Below are 24,477 nucleotides of genomic sequence, written 5' to 3'. Positions count from 1 at the left end.
TGCATCCTAGCAATTTATATTATCGGATTTCCTTGTTTGTCTTAACCTTTTTTTTTGCGTAATACAGGAAAAAAACTAAGTGTAGTCATAAATATATAAGATGCAAAAGGCGACCTTATCACTAAAAGTGATCTCTTCCGGGTAACTCAACGATAGGAATAAACCCACATGGAGGGGAAATCGCAATAACAACAAAAACAATACATAAATTTACTCCACACACCTTTTAGAACATTATGTAGGACTCTCTGGCACTCAGGTTTCCTCTCACCGTGTTCTCTCTCTCTCAATGTTTTCTTTCACCGTTGAAGCAAGTGATATTTAAAATTACTTAAAACACACATGAAGTTTGTCTATTCTATTCTAAATTAAGCACACATTATGATGTGTGATGTGATAAAAAACACGTCGGCCCGTCGTCCCGTTGCTGCGTCAAAAATGGACAGAATAATGGCGCTTAGCCGTCATGTCGATCTCTTACTCCTTTCTGCATCCAAATCCAAAATAAAAATACTTTAGGATCGTCGCGTGCCTTTCGGTATTCTATAAGATATATTTCGGAGAGTGTGCTCAAGAACTGTTTGATCTAGTTCCCCTCTCACCTTTTTACCATAAAACCGAAAGGCACCGTAAGGATCTGTATATCTTCGTGGTTGATATACCGCGGACGCGTACGAAAGGTTTTGCATCTTTGTTTCTGATTGGCACGCCCTCTGGAATGCCCTTCCAGCTACCATTTTCCCCAGTACCTACAAAATAAGTTCCTTCAAATCAAGAGTGAATAGTCGTCTTCTTGGCAAGCGTGCTCAACCTTAGGTTGCATCAAGCGCTCGCCTATATACATAAAAAAATAATAGCTTCGATCTTTTGTTGCGTTGCTGCTTGAAATCAAACATAGTGCCATTTAATAGGCGTGTGGCTCCTGTGATAAAAAGACAAAATAACGTCTTTATGCTCAGAATAACTTAGATCTATATATAATATATTTCTACAACTACAAATCGTGTATTTGTAATAATTACAACGATCAAACTGTTTCTTATCGCTACTCCCTGACAGGGGGCCCCATGACTATGTTAAGACATGGATGCAAGTAAATAAAATAGATCTTTTGCCCCGTTGCTGATTGAAATCAAACATGAACATGACTGCCATTCATAATATAAGTGACTCATGTGATTCAATCTAGCATTTCCGTTAATTCTTACGTTCCGTGTAACAATAGGAGCGCGCGTATCTAGAATAGTATAACCGAGCTGTGGTATTCACCACAACTACTGCTGAGTACACTAGTGTGTACAGTGTGTCTGTGGGTACACGCGTTATTTCGGTCAAGGGCGCTGCGGTACCTCGGGCTTTGTTTACCTAATTACCTGTGAACTACGTAATCGCGCTTCGAGGTCGACAAACCTTGTAATAACTAATCCTAGATACACCGATGTACTAAATGATACACTATGAGTTTCACATCATCATCATCACTTCAACCGATTGAAGTCCACTGCTGGACATACGTAGTTTGTAGGGAGTTCCACGGTCCTGGGCCGCTTGTTTCCAACGGCCCCCAGCGACTCGTTTGATGTCGTCTGTCCACCTCGTTGGGGGCCGACCAACGCTGCGTTTACCAGAGCGGTGTCGCTCTTCCAACCCCAACGTCTATCGGTTCACCGAGTTATGTGCCCCGCCTATTTCCACTTCAGCTTTGCGACTCGCTGAGCTATGTCGGTAACTCTGGTTCTTCTACGGATCTCCTCATTTCTGATTTGATCACGTAGAGATACTCCCAACATAGCTATTTTCATCACCTGCTGAGTGATTCTGAGCCTTCTTATGAGGGCCATAGTAATTTCAACGTCATCATCATTTTATCCCCATCATCATCCGCAGGCTATTAATATCCCACAGGCCGCATGCCTAGACGCTAACCCACCACGCTGTTCCAATGCGGGTTGCTGGGCTTTAAGAACCACTAGACCAACGAGCCAAACCCTATACCCCAAGTTACTTAATACCCCAAGCTTTTTAACGTTTACTATTCTCTATAATTTATTTACAAATTTATTTTTTTAAATTTCAACAACACTATTAAAAAATTATATAAAAAAATATCGTTTATTATTATGTGCCTTGTTAATCTTAGGTACAATTTAGTAAAATAAATATAGTTAGATATTAACTTACATACTATAACTTATATATATAGCATATATAGTATGCTATATGTATATATATATATATATATATATATATATGCTATACACAGTATATATTATATTGTATTATACAGTATGTATATATATAGTGTGTAAGTTAACTAGTGAATGTGTGTGGCACATGGATATACGCGAATTAAAACAGTGTTTCCTTCTTTTACAGGCCCCAATGCCTTTCTACGCGGGTGACCCGAACAGATTTCCAACGACCTGGCAAACTGATCCCTCGCAAGGTATGCACATAATAATTCTCAGCTTGTTAGTAAAGTAAGAACGAATTCAGTTCTAAATCTTGATGGAGGTCCCTTACAAGTGAGGCCAGTAAGGATCGTTCTAACTGACGGCTTCTTTGTAGAAGAATATCTTAATTAATAATACCATAGAGTATGGATAGAGGTCTATTCGCACTATATGGTATAACTATCCGACTACATTCCTATAGGGTCAGGAGGTCAGGAATAAGAGCGCCAAGCTTAGAAAAAAAAAATGAATATTGAATTTGAATTTAGAACCTAAGCTCGAATTGTCACTGCTACTGGCGAGTTTTAACAATATAGTAAATGTAAGTGGTTCGAACTTATGGGACCAAAGACTTATTTCTGATAAAGTTCAAAAATTTTCTAGCCTTTTGTACGCCTGTTTGGTACTAGGGTTAAGTTTTTGACAATAGGTACCTAACAATTATTTTGTTGACGCAAGAATCGAACTCAGGACCACGCTATCGGCACTCCAACGTTTTAAGGACGAAGAAAGAACAAGTTTCAAACGCCTAGACCGATGTAGCTCTTAAGTTCCACGAACTAGAAAAAATTGTTTAATGAGGACGTATGACCTCATTAGTTTATAATTAACGCTGACAGCGAATTAGCCTCTCGTCACTTTAATGAACTATTTTAAATTTTGAAAACAATGGCCTTATTTTTTGGCAAGAATATGGATTCATAATAATCTACTAATTTAACCACTGTTTTTTATCATTGGAACACTATTTATAAACTACTTTGTCCATCTTGTTCGGATTTCGCACAAAGCAAGTTTACTTATTTACTTAACAACGGAAAGTAATGTTTTTTTAAGGAATAACGGAGAATTTTCTTATTTTATGTTGATTAATGAAAAGATTTTAAAAATATCATAAATTTCAACTAGAAAAAATCATATGTCCAATTTGAATTAACAAATGATTTACTATGAATAACGTAACAACAATATACCATCAACACCTCTACTCCCCGATACCTATAATCTGGGTACCTTCAAATCAAGAGTGAATAGGCATCTTATAAGCAAGCGTCCCACCTTTGGCTGCATCACCATCAGGCGTGATTGCAGTCAAGCACTTGTCTATATATATAAAAAAAACGTGACATATTAAATAAAATTGTTTTTTTTTCAGGTTGGCAAAACCAATTCATCCAGCAACTTCCGACCCAAACAGGCCAAACAACTTTGGATTACCAAGGCAACCACACACCTTACGCCACTTCACCACACTATCAAGCAAATACCACGTACACCGTCCAAAATGTCGCTACTACATTCGATGTGACGAATAACACGTATTACCAGGCTGGTGTTCAGGCGGTACCGGCTCAAAGGCCGCCGTCCAATAGAGGAGCTTACACCCCAGTACCTTCTCCGAGGGCACCACATTACCCAACGGAATACCAGCAACAGTACGCACAGCAAGCTTCCACCCCTTGCGTGACGACTGGCAATGAATCTAGGCCAGCTTCGGCTGCGTCCTACCAAAGTTCAGTAGCATCATCAGCTGCTCCAGTCTATACAGTTAGTCAACAAAACTACGAACGCACAGAATACTCGGCAGAACACTCGGAAGAGTACAACAACGGAGAGAGTGGAACAGACACAAATAATGAGGCGGAAAGACAAGAAACGAATGCCTCAAATGGACAGCATTCGGGAAACGCCGAGCCTGGGTACCTGCAGGGGAGCAACGGTCCGCGAGCTTCACTCGATTGTAACGGGTATCCGGGCGCCTACAATGGCGGACAGTACGAGAATGGACAAACGCAAAACCAAAGCGATTGGCAGCAACGCCAGTGGCAGCATAACCAAAGACTACAAAACCAACAACAGATACAAAATCAACAGCAGCTACAGAATCAACAGCAAATGCAAAACCAGCAGCAAATGCAAAATCAACAACAATTGCAGAATCAGCAGCAATTACAAAACCAGCAGCAATTGCAAAATCAACAGCAAATGCAAAATCAACAACAAATTCAAAATCAGCAACAGTTGCAAAACCAACAACAGCAACAACTTCAAAACCAACAGCAAATAAATCAATTGCAAAGTCAACAGCAACAAATACAAAACCAGCAGCAAATTCAAAATCAAATTCAGAACCATCAAAATCAACAGCTACAAAACCAACAAATGCAACAACATCGACAGGATGAGTCCGAGCAACAGATGTTTTCCCAATCTGATAGAGTTAATTTAAACTCTAGACTGAAAACGATGATATTAAACAAGCAAAATCATGTAAGAGATGGAACAAACACACCACCGGATAAAGGTGACCCTGGAGAGGGACCCCCTAGGGTAATGGACGATAGAAAAAGTGGGGTCACCGATGATAGAAATACCACCGGTCATTTTTTATCGTATAGCCACCATCTCCGAGATAATTACCGCATAGGCGATCAGGTTTATCCTGTCGCTGGTAATTATGCACAAAACACTCACGCGTATAGTGTGGGTGAATTCGGAGGTGGTGGCCACCAAGTTTGGGAGGGGGGGACGGAAGTCCCGAAAGGTTATGATAAACATAACTCATCTAAAAACGTATCTAAGACTGCCCAAAAATTACCATCATATGCTGATATGAGGGGGCAATATGGTACGTGTACGAATGTACCTTACGATGCGCAAAAATATGCAGAAATGTACGGTAGTGATAATTTAGTTTACAATCAACAAGATAATAAGGATTTTCAATCTAAGATGCTAATTGGACCAGTGTCAGATATTAATCAACAAAACTGCGCAAGCAAGCGCGATGTAAACGCACAAAAAAGAGCTTATGATAGAGAATCATATGATGCTAAATTTAGACACCCATCGGCCCCGTTAATACCAAAATTAGAAACTCCTGATAATTACCAATACGTTAAACAACCTATAAAATCGGAACCTCAGAGATTAGTGGGCCAAAATGCATATCTGAAACCAATCGAAGCACCTGCTAGCAATATTTACAAAGAATATCCGAATGGACTTGTTCCCAGAATACAACAAAATACAGTATTACCACCAATATCAACAATTAAAAATGAGGGTTTCACTCAAAAACCACATAACTATCAAAATTTTCAACAGATACCTTATGAAAGAAAAACTGTTGCAGGAGACAATTATGTACCAAAAATCCAAGAGAGTCTAGGTTTTCAGAAATATAATAGAAATTTTGAATCCAAATTTACCAGAGAGTTGGATCATCGAAATAATTCAGAAAGGAACATAACAACTGAAGGAAGGCCGCCGTATTACATAGAACAAATAAAGTCGGAACATTCACCACCTGGGCATAAAATATATAAAAATTTAAGTTATGGTCCACCTCGAAGTGAACCTTATAAATTCGCGGGTGAAGGTGGTCCAGGTACTATCAGAAATGAAATAGGTTATGCATGTTGTAGACAAGGATCTACCAAAAAACCTCCACCAGAGCATTTAAGGGATGGGGCCTGTCCCGGACTTCAGACTAAAGACGAAGTGTTAGATGATGACCCTGATTCATCAGACAAAAGTGATTCTAAAATCCAATCAAAACCGGGTACGCCGGTACCAGATCCATTTGCTAAACCTCCTTTCGAAAATAAATTTAACTATTCAAAAGAATATTTAGAAAACCTTGAAAAATTAAGAACTAATTCAAGAACAGAGGTACCGGACTGCAATTGTTTTCCTACTGATAAAAATCCCCCAGAACCCGGCAGTTACTACACACATCTAGGTAAGAAATATTATTCACTAAATTAAAAATCTCTAAAAATTGTTTTATCACTTTGTTTTAAACATTCATTCAGTAGAAAAAAAAAATTACAAGCAAGAGCTTAATTATCGATGTGTACGTTTTTTTTTACAAGGAACCCTTAGTTTTCTTCACCGGACCGAATCTGACGTGAACTTGACCGGGTTTTTTTATAATGCCTGCCTACACTGTAACTATACTATCAATTTACTTTATAACTATAAATGTCAATTAAAAATATTTACAGGAGCTGCATCTTCTTTAACTGAGTTGAGAAAAGATCTTGAAGCACGCACAGGTCTTTCGGGCAAAGAACTAAGGATAGAAAAAATATGCTACACTGGAAAAGAAGGCAAAACTGCTCAAGGTTGTCCTATGGCTAAGTGGGTGAGTGTATGGATCGCAATTTTACTACAATCATAGTTGCATAATATATTAACATATGCATTAAGTATACCAAAGCCATCAGCGTTTTATATATTATGTTTGCGAAAAGTAATAATCGGGTATTAATTATTAGTATAAGTATTCTGAGCAAGAGAAATGTTACCTGTATCCGATCTTAAGCTATCTCCTGCCAGACTAGATTCAACTGGCCGTTGTTTACTTCGGGGATTACTTTGACGATATTATGAGAAACAAGCGAGCATCCTCCTAATCATTCAATATGCGTAATAGATTGTCTCCTATTTTTGCAAAATGTTCTACACGAAAAACAATGTACGATCCTTGATTGGTTCCTCTAGGATCAATTTTTCAACAACTATTGTTTCTTTTACTTCAGGTTATAAGGCGTTCAAATTACACAGAAAAAGTTTTGGTGGTAGTAAAGTTCCGTAACGGCCACAAATGCGATACTTCATGGATAGTGGTGTGTCTTGTCGCCTGGGAAGGTATTCCTCAATCAGAGGCGGATCTTGATTATACATTGCTGTCCCATAAGCTGAACCGCTACGGGCTACCAACAACGCGTCGATGCGCCACTAATGAAAATAGAACTTGTGCTTGTCAAGGTAAGTATATTTCTTCGGAAGTTTAATTTTTATAAAATCTTTACTAACTTTTTCACCATTATTTAGCGCATGGGTTAGGACCACCGTGTATTCTTCCGTGTTCAAATTCAATGTCCAAGTTTTAATTACTGCAATGTTTTTAAAATATATGTGTTCTTTACTAGATCAGTTTCAATATCAGGTTCCAAAATTTTATAAAAAGAACCTAAAACGTTCACGTTTCGTGTGTTAATTATTTTACATACAAAACTAAATAGATAGGTCTTCACATTAATATTATATTACGTATTTTTGAGCTCACTGGGTTAAAAATTAATCGTTTACACTATCTTTCTTGAAACAGATTCAGCACTATCCAAAATGTTCAGAGATTTGGGTACAACTGAATTATCACAATTAACTGTAAAGACTGCGAACGTACCTTGTACAATTAAACATTTACCACTCTGAAAACTCCCCTCAACTTCATTCTATCATATATAATTAAATAAATACAATATTTTAGCGATTCTTTGTTACTTCATCATGCCTTCATCTTTATTTAACTCATGCCCTAAGATTTCCGCACTAATTTCTGCTTTGACTCAACGTTACTCTTATTGGTTCCAGGCCTTGATCCCGAGATATGCGGTGCTTCCTACAGTTTCGGCTGCTCCTGGTCCATGTATTACAATGGATGCAAGTACGCCCGTTCGAAAACCGTAAGAAAGTTCCGACTTTCGGTCAAAACTGAGGAGAGCGAGATTGAGGAGCGCATGCATGTGTTGGCAACCCTTCTAAGCCCTTTGTATACCAACCTTGCGCCCAAGTCCTTTGAAAACCAGTGCCAGTTTGAAAAGGAAGCCTCGGATTGTAGGCTGGGATTTAAACCCGGACGGCCATTCTCAGGTTTGTCATCACAAACTTAATCTTATATTCTAGAGTTATGTTTGTAAATAGAATTGTATCTAGAATTTTCTTGATTTATATCCCAGTTAATCAGTTAGAAGCGGCGATAGCCCCGTGTGTAGAATCCCACCAGAGCACAGACCAGAGGAAATTCTGAAATAATAAATTCCCAAATTTTTCCGAATAGAACCGGAAGCCTTTCAAAAGCTCAAAGCGCTCACCACTGCGCTGGGGAGACTTTAAAAAAGCTGGCTGACTGGCTTTTTGTCAGCCACCCCGCTATTAGTTTTTGAACCAACACGATTTATTTTTCAGGAGTAACAGCGTGCATAGATTTCTGCGCGCATGCGCACAGAGACCTCCACAATATGAACAACGGCTGCACGGCCGTCGTCACTCTCGCCAAGCACCGAGCACTGTCCAAGCCCAACGAAGAGCAGTTGCACGTCCTACCACTGTACGTCATAGATACGACTGACGAGTTCGGATCCAAGGAAGCTCAAGACGAAAAAATCAAAAGTGGAGCTTTGGAAGTCTTGGACAAGTGAGTGGTGATGTACAAATTTTATATTCAAATAAATATATAAATTTTCTCAGCTTAAAAAAGTTTAGGATACTTACATATAGGATCGAACTCTTGAATTCGGGTTCAGCAGCCTTTGTTAATGAAGCCAGTACTTATCGGAGTAAAGTAGCACTTATTATTCATTTAAATTACCTCAACATAAAAAATATATAATTATAATAATTGTATCGATAGAATAGTCCTCTAATCATGCTATCGAAAAATAATGTTCACATTTAAACCATATACCTGTATCAGCTATTAATAATAATTTTTCATTTACTTCAGCTATGTAATTAGCTATTACTTATTATTGTTTTTAAAATTACAGATATCCTATGGAGGTTCGTGTCCGATCGGTTCCTTTACAACCCTGCAGACGACACGGTAAGAAAAGAAAAGAGGAAGAAAATACCGACACAAACAACAGCTCAACAAACGCTTCCCAGCAGAGCCCGGGGAATCAAAAGAAAACGCCGTCTCAATGTTCGACACCAGCGCCTAAAACTCCTCAACCAAACGATGTCAGGAATATCACCAGTCCAAGAAGCCAAAGCAGTGCGTCCCCAAGAGCAACTACTCCAGCAATGAATCAAACTACTCCACCAGCCTTTACCAACAATCCACATTACAACTCAGCGTTTGTTAACCCAAACATGCATAATCCTAATGGACTTATGAACCCAAATCTAGGCAACCCAGCGCTACTTGACATGGCCAGTATGATAGATAATTTCACTGATGCGCAATTACAGAGTAATCAAATCTCTAGTACCGTTTTAGATTCACCTTATAACCCTTACGACCAAAGCTACCATTTACATAGCCAAAATCCGGTATATAATAACCCAAATCAATTACCTGCGCTAGCAGAAATCAATCACCAAAACCCAATCCCACATCAGTTACCAAGTTTCAACCCAACCTTACAAAAGAGGGACCAGCAATACAGTACACAAAATTCTGGACAAGTCGAAACAGCTCAACAAAACTGGCCCGAGTTTGATAATTCTGAAATATTTAACAATGTGGTTAAAGAAGATCCTGATTCTACTACAGCCCATCTTAATGGGTCTCATAATAATTATAGTCCAGACTCTAATCGCAGTGACCCGAATTCAGATCAAATGAGCAAAAGTAATTCAGAGCCTGAAAAACATAATATTATCGGAATGGCACAAAAACTTCCAGAATTTGATTTGCCAAGTTCTCCGAGGTTATCAGAAATTTCACAGAAAATACAACCCACTCTTGAGTCGCCAGCTCCTTCACCTCAAGATCTCAAGTCGCCCAATACTGACAGCCACATTGATGTCCGTAAAAGCGTATGGAAGTCGCCAGAATCAAAAAACTGGGATCCCACAAAACATAGAGATCAAATGACAGAAAACGAAAATGCTCTATTCAGGGTGCCCAAAGCTAGGCCCCCATCGCGTTCGCAATACGTAAATAATCCTCCCGAAGGAATTGAGCATTCTACTTTCCTAAAACCATACCCACCTTCTGAGAGACCACAACTCAACCACGGCTACGAAAACAGAAGTCCATATGACAACAGAATGAATAATGCTGTACCGCCTAATTCACCTCTCCAAACTAACTATACCATTAGTCATGAGGACAGCCAAAACACTGTAGTAAATAAACCCGTTACGGAATTCACTGGAAACAATTTCCATTCAGTAAATCAGACCAGCTATGCAAACCAGACACCTGTTCAAGGGTATGGTAACTACCCGCCTATGACTAACGCTTATGCCTTCACGCCAAACCCTTACGGTCATTTCAATCCATATGAAAATTCCTACAACGACTATAACAGTTTGGCATATTATAATGCAGAAAAATACAAAAGAGAGGAGTTAATTCGAAACTCTCATTGCTACAATTCCTATGGATACCAGTACAATCCAAACTTTGCGGCCAACTTCTATCAAAACTCAAGCCCTAACTGGTGTCAATCTTCACCTAACTGGTGCTTATACCCTCCACCTTTTTCAATTCCATATCCACCAGAACCTCCCAAGGCGGAACCCATAGGAGAAGTTACTGGTATAAGCGACAATCTGGAATGCTTCAAAGATAGTCAAATGGGCGGTGTAGCGATAGCTTTGGGCCACGGAAGCGTATTATTCGAATGTGCTAAGCACGAAATGCATTCAACTACGGCAGTGAAAACTCCCAACCGAGTGAATCCAACTCGAATATCTCTAGTTTTCTATCAACACAGAAACTTAAACCGTCCCAAACACGGTCTCGAGGAGTGGGAAGAAAAAATGAGGTTAAAGAAGTTAGGCTTAAGTCCATCAACACCGAGTACACCTGGACCAAATTCCAATTCCGTTTCACCCGCAACTACTCCTGGGCCTGAGAACAGACAGACTCCGATACCAGAAAAATGGAAGAATAACGAAAATAGTATACCAGGTGGATACAGTTGCCTGTCAGCTCTTGTGGAAGCGACGAATGCTGCTAAGAAGAGTAGGCAGATAATGCTGCGGACGGATACGCAGACGACGATGTCGTGGACAACGCTGTTCCCAATGCACCCGTGCACGGTGACAGGCCCTTACCAGGAGTCAGGCACTTGACGTAAGCCAAGCCCGGCGGGGCATAGCCGCGGCATTCTTCCAAGAGACGGAGTGAAATCCCTTCCGTAGACTATTAAGCCTTATCTTGCCTTCGATATAAGTCTTCTAAACGATGTGCTTTCCAAGTTATGGATTTATAGAAGTTAAGCTCTCAAATCTCGACGACTGGTCCAATAAATAAATGTTCCCGTGATATTCCTTTTTTGCATTTACATTGGAATTGACTACCGTTTTAACATGTATTTTTCAATGTGAACCGAGTGAGTTTTTAATCAAAGATGTAATTTAAGTTTATATTTTTAATAGTGTTTATCGCATTTCAGCTAGTCTTACGTTACTACATTAGTATCGATCGTATCTCTTAGGCCGTAACCGTAGAGTTATTTGTATATTGACGTATTTAGTTTTACCGGCGACTCGAACTTTTTTTAATAAGTTTATATTTTTACATGCTCTGTGTAAAATAGTGACATTAGCGTACGATTTGTCTGCATATTTTGACAATTTTCTAATTAAGCGCATAAGCAGCGATTTGTGCGATGCAATGATCTCATAAAATACTAACTCTACAATTAAAATATTATTCAGAGCGAAAGTACAAAACATCACAAGTGGAGGCTATCAGCGCTGAGCCGAGTAGACGCACGTGACACGCACGTGACTCGCACATGACCTGTACGTGATCTGCACGTGACGCGTCGGTGATCGTGTTTTATTGATATTTTTGTACCTTTGCGTGTTAGTTACTTTATATTTTAATTATTATCATTCCTCTACCTTTCTGGTTGTTTGTTTGCATTTTATTTGTACGAGTAAACTCCTAAGATCATGGCAATACGTCATACTACGTGTATTATCACAAACATAACGAGTGCTTTTATATTAGGTTAAGAGGTGTGTATTTTTAACTTTTAGACTATTTAACTTATTTATATTGTATTACGTGAATCATTTTCTTTATAATAATTTACTTAGTGTTATGATAGGTATTAATATCTAATATATTTGCTTTACGATTTGACATTAAATTATTAGCAGTTGTTTTACGCATGTTTCAAGAGCCTTCTTTACTATAGTCGTGAGTGCCTGCGTCTGGCGGAATCCAGAAAATTAAATTCTTGTCTTAAATCTCATTTTTGACATATTGAATATGACCTTAATTAAGAATCGATTGCATCTAATAATGTTCTGCTAATTTAGCGATTGTGAAAATTTTATATAATTACGTTCGTACATTTAAAATAAAAAAAAGAGTAAATAAATTACATACGTTTATAAGATAGTGTTTGCGGAAACTTCAGGCGCTTGGAAAGATTATAAAGTAGGCATATTATTGAAAATGAATGAGAACATACTGATAAATAGTTATTAATATATAATTAGGTTAAGGAGAAGTTTGTTTTAAAGATTAAACTATTGATATAGTTTATATTTTTTACGTGTACGTATTTATTGAATGGTAAATTTATTGGAACGTGAAATTATTTATAGGTAAAAAGTTTTGAGAACAAAACTTATAAAAACTAAGCAATAATAGACAACGGGGTCTATGTACATTGTAATGTAGAGATGATTATAAAATAAAATAACGAATGGTGCAAATTCCGGTCAGTCTTATGACTTCTACGGGAATGCTTGACCTATAGAAATTGCCTAAATTTTTTCGACTTGTAACATTGGTAAATTCCTCTGTCTTGCCATTAATTTAACGTCTATGTAGTCAGTCGTAGATGCGTCGAGTGTCAAGACATATCAGAAGCGATCAAAGTTACGTATTATCACAACAAATGTAAACCTAAATAGGTGTGTGATATTTAAGTATTTATGTAGAGCCTCAACCTCATGTTTTGTAACTCTGGAGTGCGTTACCTAAATTTAAAATTTATAAGCGTCAAAATTTTAATCTTAAGTTTGAGTTTTAATTCCTTCATAAACATTCTTAGTGCATAAAAATTAACACTTTAATACAGCCAAGCCTTATTGATATTGAGTTAATTGACTTGGGGAATTAGGATACTCTTTCGTTACTAACTTGAATTCAACCAAAGGATATATTATTTTATGTATTCTATTTTTGTATAATGTGACTGTTGGTTTTCATAATAAATGAATGAAAAATTATGTGATTTTATAGTATTGACATATTTTTCGGTACCTAGATATCTTATTTTACTAATGTCTTAAAATCGACCAAATTTGGCTGTATAAAGCGTACTTATGTCAATGAAACTAGTATTTAAAATACTTATGATATTATTCTTTCATTCGGTAACCTGGGCCCTTATTCACTTTGATATTCAAATCGTAATTGCCTAGTAACTGCGGTATATGACTTTAGACTTCTTGTACAGCGGATATATAATAATCGATCTAGCATCAGCTCAATTGTTCGACCACCTTTAACCTTTGATAAACGAATAATAAGTGATACCGATCATCAAATGCATTTGTTTTTTGTGTCGGTACTCTATAATTGTAAAAGAATATAATGAAATATAAAAACAAAACTTGTAAAATGAATTTCTAGAGGTGCTATCAAAACGTTTTGTTTCGATGTTAAATAACATGGCTTATAAATATAATTTATTTATTCATAAATTATGAGTCAAAAGTAATTTACTTTACTATTGCCCAAATAAAAAAAAAAGTTAAAATTATCTAGGATTGTCTATTCCCTGCTTTCAGAGCAAGAAAGAGACAGCGCATTACGTTCAAAATGTAGCTATTTTTAATGCGCTATCTCTTTCGTTAACTAAGATTATGGTGCTAGATTGATTTTGCCGCCTATCAGGACGTGTCAAATTTGCTGTCACTAAAATTATTACTCGCATAGTTAAGAAAGAATCAGGGCCTTGCGTGAATCTCAAAGTAAAATTTACTTTGAGGTGTGAATGCACTTGTTGAAAGGTTGTATAACTGTCGTAGATATTAACATTAAGGCGAGCGTTTCTATTGAAGTGAAGGCGAGAAGGAAAAGAGAAGCTGTAAAATGGGATGAGTTATTTTACTTGAGCGCCGCGGAATAGAGCGAAGCAGGGGATGAGTGGTTTCATCCTATACAACCAAGCAATCTCTATCAATTATTGAGTATTTTTTTTTACAGTTGATATGACTAACATATGGTGGTGGATAGTAGTATGGCCATCTCAAATTAAAAAAAATACAGGTTGCACTCCGGGAGTGCCGACAGAGGTGGAAACTTATTTTTGCGCGTTAGACATTTTTTAGATAGCTATTAAGGTTATGAATTGCATTTTATTTATGAATTGTATTTTATTAATTGTAAGAAACTTTAAAGTACATTCAATTTTCTTTTATGAATTATCATTAAAATTATTACAATCTAAAATAGAAAGGTTCTTGGCAACTATAATAGGAAATAAACAATTTGAAGCTATTAAAATAACTCGTCAATACCGCATCAATTGTACCTACTACTTTATCTCGTTGTGTTAATATTGCATTGATTGGACATAGTAAAATCAAATTCTCCATTCAAAAATTCAAATAGCTGCATCTTGTAACGGTTTCGCGAGTCCAAAGAATTTATCTCATCTAAATATATGCGTAACGCGCTAAAAGAAGGTTTTACTTCAAAACAGTCGAGAACACCACCAGTTGGCATTGCCAGAATTTTGTCTACTATTTGTGTCCGGGGTTCTCATTGTGCATTAATAATAAAGCTATCTTAGCAGTGGCTTAAAATATCCGGGACGCCAATATTGGTATATCTTGTGTAAAAAGATGTCAAATTGACATCACTGAATGCAATGGCAGTTAAAATATATATTCACGAGAACTAAGGACCTGAGTTTCAGCTCTGACTCTACTTCGCTCCTTTCGATGCCTCATGGTGCTGCATCCGTATACCTACTCGTATATTGTTTTTTAAAACTCCTCTTCACTAACAGTTTGAGCAGAGATATGTTTTCAAGTAATATGATTGGTCAATTCCTAGGCCTTTATTTTCTTACTCGTCTTCGTTTCAATAGATGCGTGTAATCCTTGAGGTCATTAAACGTTTATATAAGATCATTTAGGCCACACTAGAAACCTGTGATATACCATTAACTCACGAGTGCTTGACTGCTTGTATGTATCTTGTTGTCTTCTCTTCAAGCGTGTGAATCGGGGACACAACGTTGATTTCAAAGTTGCGTTTTGGAAAGCAAAAGAAATTTCGACTTGACGCCTATATACGTGCGTTTCATATAACTAAACCTAAAATATTTATGTTCACTATTAAATAACTGCTAAATAGATGATGTTCATTAATCGGTTTTATATTAGCAACTAATATTTTATTTGTTAAAGTTTAATGACTCTGAAAAAATAAATAAATAATGAAAGCAAAGAAAATTTACCTTCACAAAAAACAACAAAAATATTTAAGTTTTTTTTCAAAATTACTTAATAGAAATTGAATTCAAAGTAACAACATTGTTCGTAATAACATGTGCATTATATATTATAACTCATCTCAAAACAAACTGACGAGCTGGGCATGAACCCGAAATAAGCGCAAAAAATTTCACTGTTTATTAACATATTAGTACTTTTAACAATTAGCACGAAAACTTGCATTAGGAAAAAGTTATACGAAATACTTGTAACAACGTCTTGTCTAAATTATTATTATGAATGCTCCCAAAACGTACCCAAACTTAAAAAAGACAGCTTAAGTTTTTTTGTAGATTAGATTAACATGTGTCGTCGATGAAAAAGCAAAAAAAATAGATATGCCACAAACCAAAAACGACCAGTATTTTTAAATATTGTAACCAAAAAAAAACTCTTTTTTTTTTATTAAGATTTACTAAAAATGTAATTACAGTTTTCTGTCACGAAAGTTGGATATCCACATTTTCAGTGCATTACATTTCACATTTACATACAGATTCTACATACAGTAGAATCGATGCGCAGAACGTTTCAAATCGTTCGATCGACGTTTCTTGGGAATAAGAAAAATTGAAAGAGCCTTCTTTGAATTTCGCGCGTTAGACATTGTAGAGTTAGTGTTGTTTGTTGATTGAAAAAAAACTATGACCACAGCGCCCCGATGTCATACCTAGTAGGTTCCTAAAATTAATACTATCATTGCTGTTACCATTTGATATCTCGTTAGTAATTCACTCGATAAGCATATAAAAAAATTAAGCATAAAACTTGATTCACTTTTAAATCTTACTTCGTTTTAATTTAATGAATTAAAAAAGGGAGGCGAAATTGCATAATTATAACACTTAATGAAAATATATGAAACCTTTTCCTTCCTTGTTTCTAATACGCAACACACACTACAATTCATTAAATCAAGCAAAAATTGGCATCTAAGTTTGCGCCATCTTAAATTACATCATCATTTCATTTACCATAATTGCAGCCAGGCATTAGAATATATATTTATAAAAAAAATGTCATTTACCGTGTAAAATGAGTAGATGATAACGCGAGGTGATGCAAACCCTGGCTGACTTTTTGTTAAATCAACAAGATGCTAATATGACCTTTAACATGCTGTCTCAAGGTTTCTTTTTCTATTGTCATTAGTAATACTTACGCTCTTAGCAACTTGCTGACCGCTTTGTCAACTTTCGTGACGCTTAAACTGTTTACATGGGTTTACCAATGTGGATGTTTTTTTACGTGTATCCAAAATCGAGTGTTCGTATCGTTTATTACGAGTTGACGACGGACCTATGTATTTGTGTAATAATATTTTGTCTTCTGCCAAAACAAAAGAATGTGTCATGTAAATAGAACTACCATTATTTATTAATATAATAATTTAAAAAAAGACATTGCCTTGTTTTATTTATAACTCTCACTGTATTATGGTTTTTACGACAGATGCAAGCCCGATGCAAGATCGAGCCGAAATCTGTAAAAAACTGTTTTCGCTATTCTTTCTCAGTTTGTATGACGTATAAAAATAATATTATAATTTCTTTCTTATAAATTTTTAAAAGTGTTTTTTAGCATTGTTAAGAATTAAAAAAAAAAATTAAAAACCAATAAATGATAGAAAATAAAAATAATAATATATTTCATTCGTTTTACTTATTTCAGGCGTTACCATCCATAGATAGTTAGTATAGACGGCCGACTGGCGCAGTGGATAGCGAACCTGTTTTCTGATTCCAAGGCCGTGGGTTCGATTCCCACAACTGGAAAATGTTTGTGCGATGAAGATGAATGTTTATCTGTATATTATAAGTATTTCTGTATTTTATTCATAAAAATATTCATCAGTCATATTAGTACCCACACAAGCTACGCTTATTTTGGGGCTAGATGGCGATGTGTGTATTTTAGTACTATATTTATTTTTTATTATATTTGTAACAATTTTTCCTTAACCACTAAGTTAATATTTATATTCGCCCGATTGTTACTTTCATGCAGTGGCACAGTAAAGGGCAGTCGAATCAGGCAGCAATTACCTTTAGAATGCCGCTGTCGCTGGTACGTAAACGCTGTGGGCTAACCGACGCGACGGCTAGGCTAGGATCCGCGACGACATATCATTCACTGTCGTCATATACAGTTCGTGAAGCTTTAGATCCGTGTCTCATCCGTATCGCATACGAGTATACCACGCCACGGTCTAGTATAAATCACCCTTTACTTGATAGCCCTAACGGGGTTTAAATAAAAATTAAACATATTATTGTGTATAAGGTATATTTGAGCCGTAAAATGGGCAATAGCCCATTACATTATATAAAAGTAAAAATATACAAAGTGCTATTATATGCATAGCGTAAAATATATTTACTGTCTTACAATGGCGCTACATCGGCTGTACAAAAATCCCTAAATTAAATTAAAAAAAAAGCCACAACGATACACTGATTATTTAAGAAAAAAAAACTAGTTCTGGATTTTTAAACCTTAACGTAAATTTTCGTTAAGGGCGGAGAAATAAGTCTTTTATGCATTTAAAAACCTCAATCGTTTAAAAAAAGTAAAATGTAGAAATTTTAACACTGTACAAGATAACTTTTGAACTGGTTGGAGACTAAAACAGTAAATAAACCGACATCACGATTTTTAAGTTATTAAAAACTAGGCTTACTTAAATAAAAAAAAAAAATTGGTTGTCTGTAAAGTCTGCTTACTGACGATAGTTGAACGTGACAACGTCGTAAGAAAATACTGATGGAATGGTTGCATTTTTCAAAAGAAAATTTTAATTTTATTTGTTTGATAGATGTTATCGTTGCTATAAACAATTGACCAGACCACCACCACACCACATTCACTTTTCACTGCACTTCATCCTTACCGAAAACATGTAAATGTATTATTGTATAGAAGCTATCCACGCGGATGCATCGCTCACTCAAGTAGGAGAGAGACAGATGTCGAACGCGGAGGCCGACTGTGCCTCTTTGTCGCACGTTCCGCGCTCCCGTTTGCACTTCAAGCCTTGAATGAAACGCCTCAGAGCGAGGTAACGCCGAACACGTCATGTTTTTTCGTGCGTGCAGCCGGCTCCATCGAATTATAAGACGTTGTCACGTCAAAATATAAAATTTGCACTATTAAGTTTAGTATAGAGATTTTTTTATACATAGTATTATATTTCTAATACTGACTGAATTGATTTGTGTACAACCGAGTAACTTTACGATACTTACTTCTAATAAATAATCACTTGAAAAAAATACATTATGCTGATCTTACATAGTTTCTTTATAGTTTACACCTGAATGGCAGTAATCAAACAAATAACAGCTGAAATTTAAACCTCATTTCAAGCCTACAATGGACAAGTAATTTTACAGTGTATGAAGTAATTCAAATTTTAGTTAATTGGACATTCGTATTTATTATTTACAAGTTAAAAAAACCAGAAGAATAAAAAAACACAGACGCAGTAGCCAAAAGGCGGCTCGATCGATTTGTAGCGATCTCTGCCAGGCTTTAGGATAAGGAAAACGAGAGGATAATAGACTAGCAGGTTATGTATAATCAAAAAAAAAAAAAATACTGGGGGCCGAGTCGTCTATTACAATGATGTATATCTCTGTGGTCGATCTTTGACACCTTAATTGCCAGTTTTGACAACTTGGTAGTCATAAATAAATAACATTTAAAAATAATTTCAATCAAAAGTTTGCATACTTAGACATTATTAATTAATGGTAGTTTTTTGATAATTTCTTCTGCAAACAATTTTTGCAAATGGCAACACTGTTTCCCTGTCTACTCCAATTCAATTACAATCCAATTTTAATACCATTGTGAACACAATTACATTGGCATAGTAGTTATAATGACAAATCATGTAAAGTAGCAGACTTGGCGCCAAGGACAAGGCATTTTCTGGCATAGTGGTGAATTTAAAATTCGCCATCTTGTTCGTTTATTATTTGTTGGCATAATAATTAATAAATTAAACTATAGCGGCTATAGAAATCTGACATACACTGTCTAATTATCATAATCTGAAAATGTATGATACCACGCTACCTTTTATAGCCCAATTTTTCGGTAGGGTGGTAACTAGCCACGGCCAAAGCCAGACCAGAGAAAATTTAGAAATTATAAATTCCCAAATTACACTTAAATTCGCAGCGCTAACCGTTGCGCCAGGGAGGTCGGCACTTTTCGTGTTGTAGGCGTTTTATGAAAACCTCGTTATTGAAAAGAGAAACAAGATGGAGTTTACACCCACCAAGCAACAGACACATGTTGCTTAGCGGGCTATGGAATGGAATAAGTATTAAAATTTAACATACTATGGTAACTACTCATTTGTATATTTTCTTTGTACAATATAAATTGGATGACACAAAATATATTTACTTATGAGTATTTTATTTGAAATTGAAATTACTCGTAATTAAAAATATATCTGTCGCAGGGAAATGTAAAATCAATCATTTCGTCAAATCTTTAGGATATATCAAACCTCTGTATAAGACTGTGTAGACGCGGAGAATTTTTTCTTTGGATCATTAATGATTTTTTTTTAATATTAATAGCGGGCAAACGAGCAAGTGGGTCACCTGATGTTAGGAGATCACCGCCACTCATAAAAACCATTACCAGAGGAGCAACCGATGCGATGCCGGCTTTTGAGGCCCTTTGAATAACCCTATATTGTAGTTTGAAGGAACCATATCAGATTGGAGATTGTTGAGGCTTCGCGCCGTTCTTTTCTCGTAAGCCTTTTCTTTCTTTATTCAAAACTAAACATTCATTATTTCGTGGACTATATTACTTTTTTTAGGAAACAGACAATGTTATTTTGTCATATAACTACGTTGTTGTATCCTAAAGATTCGCCGATATCCCTGGTTTCTTAATAATTGCTGCGGCATATCACAATAAGAGTATAAGAAATTTAAATCACTTCAGTACACATAGAAAACTTTATACCTAAAAATAATAACAAAGTATTATCTCAAGTTACCATTTTGCCATCTGAGTTAACAATTTAAATATTATTCACATATAAAAATATCTGACATTTTCGTATATCACCAGAAGAGCCGGTTTCGAACTTAGCATTTATAATATTTCTACATAATTCAAATTGGTATCTAATAATCGATTTATAACCATTTTGTATTCATATTAACATAGTTTTGTAAGAGCCTCACGTAGTTATTATTATTCCTATATATATATATATTCAATCTGAATTCACGATCTATATTAGTAAGGTTTTTAATCTTAGTTTGCCGTGTGGTGACAGAAAAAAATAGAGTTATCTTGGGTTCTAGAAGAATGGATGTCAGTGGTACTAGCCTACTAGGGCACCTTAACTACGACAGAATTAGTTAGAAATTAAAATAGATTTATACGTCCACGGTATAAAAAGGAGTCGAGAACTTCGCACGCGCTCCTTATATGTGCTGTAAGTAAACTGTTTTGGTTATTATGACACCAGAACATCTGTTTAACAGCAAGATTAACATAGTTTTTTGTTAAACAAAACTGCGGAGTTCTAATTTGACTCGCCCAAAAAGTTACGGAAAATGGAATCCTGGACGTGGCGAGGGATTCGAAGGCACTAGACACAACACACCACCTTTTAAATACATTTAGTGAAAATTATACACGTTTATTGAAATAATTCGCAATAAGGTTAATTTCCATTTGATGATTTCGTAGATTCACCATTATATAAATTTATACTCTATTGACGGTTATATATGGTTGAAATTGCAACGAAGGTTATACGAATACCTTTACTGCGGACTTAGCGCGCGCGATTTAGCGATATTAAACAATAAAAAAAGCTTTTCCAAACTAATAAGATGAACATTAGTACTAGGATATCGTGGCTACGATAATTCGGATAATTTATTACGAAAGGTAACTGTTTTTTTAAGCCGAAGAAATGTATGTGTGTTTCATGGACTGATTACTTACAAGAGAGTACTAAGGTATCATAGCTACAATGATGTTAGTGAGAGCAGTACGAGCGTCACAGTACGGGAAGGAGTCAAGGACTTCGCGTGCGCTGTTGATGTGCTCTCTCTGCAATTGTTTAGTTTGCTCGATGCCGTTTCCTTCCACCACCGCCTTGTAGAGCTGTTGACAACAGTGAATATATTTTTCATATTTTATATACTTCAAGCTATGCTAGGAGTATCTCTACGTGATCAAATGATGAGATCTGTAGAAGAACTAGAGCTACCGACATAGCTCAGCGAGTTGTGAAGCTCAAGTGGTAATGAACGGGGCACATAGCTCGGAGAACCGATGGACGTTGGGGTCCCAAGGTTCCCCCTTGAATGGCAACGCCGCGCAGGTAAACGCAGCTTTTGTTGGACGGCCCTCAACTAGTTGGACATGCGTCCAGGCGTTGATTTTATTTATTTAGCAAAAACACACCCCGTGAAGACATTACAGTTGCCCAATTCATCTCCCCGTTCTATAAAAATAATTCAACAAGTTCTAATAATCTATAGCTATATTGCATAAAGAATTAAAAAAAAAAAAAGCAATTATTTAAAACAACTCAAACAATAACAATAACAAAAAATTTATAAATAATAAAAACAAAACATTCACATGTATAATTATTATCGCAATGTTTTAGGTACGCCCTACACAATACCCGTGACCAGCAGTGGATGGTCAATCGGTTGAAGTAATGATGATGAAATGATAAGGCTCCAGACTCTACAGAAACAGAAAGGTTTTAATACAATCTTACCTCATGATAGTCAACATCTCGTACGCTTTTCTTGCCAGCCTCAATATATGAATATAGTGTAGGCCTTGCTTCTAAAGTAAAAGCCAGGGGCGCTCCTACAAGAGAAAAGCTGTCAGGTTCAGGGCCAGTGAACGCTTCTAAATCTAAGAAAGCTTGCCACGCTAACGCTAAGTGACAACCGAAGAGGTAACCCTGGAAACAAAATGACAAATGTAATAAGAGTACAATCAAAAATCTTGAAGATTAGAAAAATTTAATGCAGTTCAATGATGTAAAACAAAATCAAGTTAAATTATGACAAACTGATATCTACGGACCTACCGACTGCGCCAAATAATTACCTGATACAGTCGCTAGTCGGTAGTACGATCGTTTCCGGAAATATATTGTTACTCCGAACTAGTGGCCAGCAAAATAATATATTCTTTTTATATCAAGCAGCAAAAAAATGTTTAATACTAATAAATATTATAATTGCGATAATATTAGTTAGGATTTAAATACTAATAAAAGTATTGTGTTTTTGTCTGTCTTTTAAAATAATAATATAAGTGATATTGTCTGTTTGTTTGTCCTTCTCGTCCTAAACAACTAATCTACTTACTTTTTGGCATAGAGTTTGTTGAAAGGACGGAGAGTAACATAGTGTACAAAAGATTATTGGAGAGTCATACAAACTTTTTTACACAATCGTTCTCAAATAGGTACTGTTATGTTACATTCATAGTCGATTTACAATTCTCCTAGCATTTTTTTTCATATTGCAACGCAAGTTAAGCCGCGGGTAACAGCTATTGTTCCAATTATCCTTGCTAAGAAATGTGAAAGTGTGTTTGTTTGTCCTTACTTCGCGCCCTAACTTAACCACAAATCAACGTTATTTTGGCATAGAGTTAATGGTAAAGACGGAGATTAACATTATATACTTTTTATTTCAGAAAAACAACCGTTTTTCACGGCATTTCTAGAAAAAAACATAATCAACGCGGTCAACAAATTGTATTGTTGTTCTATGTTGTAAATCTGAGTTCAAGTACTAGGAATGCAGTACCTACGAGCAGCTACTCGTCGGCGTTAGGTTTACCTGTGTTTGGAGTGCGGGCTTGTGTCCAGCAAGCTTCAAAGCAGCCGAACAGCTCTTGCCAAGTAGAGCTCCGGCAGCTAGAACATGTCGAGCGACCCATTCTCTTCGAGCGCAGCCAGCAACGCCCGCCATGGGTAATGGAGAAAGAACGCAATCCCACTCTGGAATAGGAAATTGGAACACCACGTTGGTCAGACGAGTTGGTGATCGGAGTAGATTGTAGTAGCACAGAGGACGCTCCTGCCGGCTCTTCGTTACATTCCCTTAGTCGCATCATCCGACACCCACGGGAAGAGTAGGGGTGGTGACAACTGTATTGTGATCTGTCGTCTTTGTGCCGATTGGCGCAAAGGGCAACGACCCTGCTCTGAGTCCAAGGCGGTGGGTTCGATTCCCAGAGTTGGAAAAAGTTTGTGTGATGAACAAGAATGTTTTTAAATGTCTGCGTGTTTATAAATAAATATACTACGAAAATACACACATCGCCATCCAGCCCCAAAAGAAAGCGTAGCTTGTGTTATGGGTACTAAGATGCCTGTTAATATTTTTATGAATTATATACATAAATACTGAGGATAATACATATAAACACCCAGACACTGAAAAACATTCATGCTCATCACACAAACATTTTCCAGTAGTGGGAATCGAACCCACGGCCTTGGGCTCAGAAAGCAAGGTCGCTGCAAACTGCGCAATTCGGCCGTCGGTTTTCTGTATATTATAATTTATGGAAATTATTTATAAAAATATTCATCAGTCATCTTAGTAACAAAGAACACAAGCTATGCTCACTTTGGCGCTAGATTGCGATGTGTGTATTGTTGTCGTAAGTTTATATTTATATCATATTTATAACAACACCTTGGCAAATAATGTATCATTTTCTAATTCATTCATTCTCATTCATATCAACCCATTACCGGCCCACTACAGGG

At 36.4% G+C, this 24,477-nt stretch overlaps 2 protein-coding genes across 2 annotated transcripts in view; one reads left to right on the top strand and one right to left on the bottom strand.

The window, feature by feature from the left end:
- Positions 1–14,507, top strand: part of LOC120625968 (DNA N6-methyl adenine demethylase) — a 70,234-nt gene extending 55,727 nt beyond the window's left edge. Inside the window, exons 5-11 of the mRNA XM_039893249.1 lie at positions 2,377–2,446; positions 3,610–6,198; positions 6,464–6,603; positions 7,001–7,229; positions 7,839–8,117; positions 8,433–8,661; positions 9,014–14,507. Of these exons, the coding sequence (XP_039749183.1) occupies positions 2,377–2,446; positions 3,610–6,198; positions 6,464–6,603; positions 7,001–7,229; positions 7,839–8,117; positions 8,433–8,661; positions 9,014–11,273 (5,796 nt within the window). The 3' untranslated portion in view covers positions 11,274–14,507. The remainder of the gene's footprint in view (positions 1–2,376; positions 2,447–3,609; positions 6,199–6,463; positions 6,604–7,000; positions 7,230–7,838; positions 8,118–8,432; positions 8,662–9,013) is intronic.
- Positions 14,508–21,500: 6,993 nt separating this feature from the next.
- The window catches only part of LOC120625551 (all trans-polyprenyl-diphosphate synthase PDSS2), a 31,397-nt gene continuing 28,420 nt past the window's right edge, over positions 21,501–24,477 (bottom strand). The window contains exons 5-7 of the mRNA XM_039892604.1: positions 23,540–23,700; positions 22,456–22,647; positions 21,501–21,827 (exon numbers count right to left, since the gene is read on the bottom strand). Coding sequence (XP_039748538.1) covers positions 21,675–21,827; positions 22,456–22,647; positions 23,540–23,700 — 506 coding nt within the window. The 3' untranslated portion in view covers positions 21,501–21,674. The remainder of the gene's footprint in view (positions 21,828–22,455; positions 22,648–23,539; positions 23,701–24,477) is intronic.

The sequence above is a fragment of the Pararge aegeria genome, chromosome 8 (genome assembly GCF_905163445.1).
Source record: "Pararge aegeria chromosome 8, ilParAegt1.1, whole genome shotgun sequence".
In the NCBI taxonomy this organism is placed as follows: Eukaryota; Metazoa; Arthropoda; class Insecta; order Lepidoptera; family Nymphalidae; genus Pararge; species Pararge aegeria.
The sequence above is the reverse complement of the archived record's forward strand: the minus strand, read 5'-3'. Positions and strand labels throughout refer to the sequence as shown.